Below are 2320 nucleotides of genomic sequence, written 5' to 3'. Positions count from 1 at the left end.
TGAGGATCTTAATTTAAAATTTTAATATTTAATTGAATAAATTAAAAAATAATTAAGAGATAAAGAAAAGGAGATAAATTTTTAATTATTTTTTATATAATTATATTATTTTACAATAAACTTTCTTTCTCTCTCTTGTTTTTAAAATAATGTTTATCCAGTATATCTATTTTTTTTGTTATTTTTTATGATATAAGAAATAGATTATATTTTTTATCAATAATTTTTTATTTTTAATATAAAAAATAAAAAATATACCATCATTAATGGAGAGACGAAATAAAAATGCATAAAGTGGGTAATCATTAATCGGCCAAAAAAGAATGGACCTGTTCATAAATGGACTTAAGAAAGAAATAGTTGGGCTCAATGATTGAAGGAGAGCCCATTTGGGATAACAGGTCCTTTGTTTATAATAAAGCGATCGATCCTCTTGGCTCGAATTAGGGTTTTGCGTGCTCCGTGCTGTTCTTTGCTGCTGCTCGTTCTCTCTGCTGCTTGCACCACGCACCTTCCAGGATTCACCAATGGCGGAACAGACGGAGAAGGCTTTCTTGAAGCAACCCAAGGTTTTCCTCTGCTCGAAGAAATCAGGGAAAGGGAAGAGGCCTGGAAAAGGAGGCAACAGGTTCTGGAAAAGCATTGGTTTAGGTTTTAAGACTCCCAGAGAGGCTATTCAAGGTTTCACCTTCCACCTTTTTTTTTTATTATTTATTATCTCTGTTCAACTATTGAGTTTTAATTATTCTTTATTTAGCTGTTAAATCCCTTGTTTATAATGTAATTGCTTCTTGTGAATCACTATTATTAGGCATCACATTGATACATAATAATAGATTGTCCTTTCAATGCTGTAGCATGGTCTTATTTATCTATGCTTGTCTGTGTAAACTATTCATGGTGAAAGTATAGATTATATTCGTTAAGATGGTATCTTCCTTTATGTTGGAAGTTACATAAAGTTTTAAGAGTGCCATTTCAATGCTCCTTATTTGTTGTCTGATCAAAGATGTAATTGATGTTGGAATTGTACATGGAATTTTCAGTTGTTTGTTGGAGTTACATGGACACTTTCACTCGTAGATGTGATTATCTTCTATGCCTCTGACAATAGTGGTTTGTCTGCTTGTTTCTAGGGACTTACATTGACAAGAAATGCCCATTCACTGGCACTGTGTCCATCCGAGGTCGCATTCTTGCAGGTACTTGCCACAGTGCCAAGATGACCAGGACTATCATCGTTCGTCGCAACTATCTTCATTTCATTAAGAAATACCAAAGGTGATCCTTCTTTTTCTACCTAGAGAAATGTTAGGTGACCCAATAAATAGTTTTCCAATTGCTTACTGGAATTTGTTTTGGTATCACCATAGGTACGAGAAGAGGCACTCAAATATCGCAGCACATATATCTCCATGCTTCCGTGTGAAGGAAGGAGATCATGTTATCATAGGACAATGCAGGTTGGTATTCGATTCTTCAATCTTGTGATTCTTTGTGGCTTAGGAAAGTCTTTTCTGTCATTTATTTTATTGAATTCTTTTAACAGGCCATTGTCAAAGACAGTGAGGTTTAACGTGTTGAAAGTGATTCCTGCTGGATCGTCCTCTGGAGTTGCTAAGAAAGCCTTCACAGGAATGTGAAGACTTCTGCCAATCCCATTTCCCAGATATTAGATTTAGGAACTCGCCTGTGTGATTTCCTAAATTCGTTTAGGAGGGATTTATATTTGTATGCTTTTGATTTGATTTTTTATTCCAGTCTCTTTTTTTCCCACCCTAACAGCTATGTGTTATCAGTTTTGACTTTTGATGTTTAAAATACAATTAGTCCTTTAGTTTCCGGCAAACCTCAGTTATGATGTTTCTCGGGTAAATTTATGGTGTTTGCTATAATGTTCTAAGTAAGTTTTACAAGAAGCATTAAGATGAGAACAAGTAATTAAATATTAAAACAGAAACGTTCTAAATCCAAGTTATTTATCTAACCAAGTTTCTTTATTCTTGAATTTTTTATTCTCTTCCTTGGCTGCTTTTCTCAATTTTAATTCATTGTATTGATATTTTCAGTTTTCAATGTGTTATTGACTATCTATCAATACTTTGAATTGAACTTCAATATGATCTGCTCAGAATTTCAATTCATGTTGAATATTATTGTTCTGTTTTGAATGAATTAATTGTTTGGATCACGTATGAAATGAAATATGGTGTTAGCTGGTAGCTCGAAAGTCTTACCTGTGTCTAGTCGTGTGGTGATTTCCAAACACCTAATTAATATCACACCTTTTAGTTCGGTGGAAAAAAATTTTAATGAGATC

The 2320-nt window shown here is 33.4% G+C and overlaps 1 protein-coding gene across 1 annotated transcript; it reads left to right on the top strand.

Moving 5' to 3' along the window:
* Positions 1-428: 428 nt before the first annotated feature.
* On the top strand, positions 429-2000 carry LOC130966826 (40S ribosomal protein S11-like). Its single transcript, XM_057891650.1, has 4 exons — positions 429-681; positions 1137-1281; positions 1374-1463; positions 1550-2000. Exons 1-4 carry the CDS (start codon positions 528-530, stop codon positions 1641-1643), a joined length of 483 nt encoding a protein of 160 aa, XP_057747633.1. The 5' UTR covers positions 429-527; the 3' UTR covers positions 1644-2000.
* Positions 2001-2320: the final 320 nt, after the last annotated feature.

The sequence above is a fragment of the Arachis stenosperma genome, chromosome 3, assembly GCF_014773155.1.
Source record: "Arachis stenosperma cultivar V10309 chromosome 3, arast.V10309.gnm1.PFL2, whole genome shotgun sequence".
Classification (NCBI taxonomy): domain Eukaryota; kingdom Viridiplantae; phylum Streptophyta; class Magnoliopsida; order Fabales; family Fabaceae; genus Arachis; species Arachis stenosperma.
This window is presented reverse-complemented; position numbering and strand designations above follow the sequence as displayed.

Bases quoted from the DNA above. Each gene is read 5' to 3' on its own strand.
- LOC130966826 (XM_057891650.1), top strand. From the start codon at position 528: ATGGCGGAACAGACGGAGAAGGCTTTCTTGAAGCAACCCAAGGTTTTC. The intron at 682-1,136 runs GTTTCACCTTCC...GCTTGTTTCTAG, and splicing joins TCCCAGAGAGGCTATTCAAG to GGACTTACATTGACAAGAAA. The intron at 1,282-1,373 runs GTGATCCTTCTT...GTATCACCATAG, and splicing joins TTCATTAAGAAATACCAAAG to GTACGAGAAGAGGCACTCAA.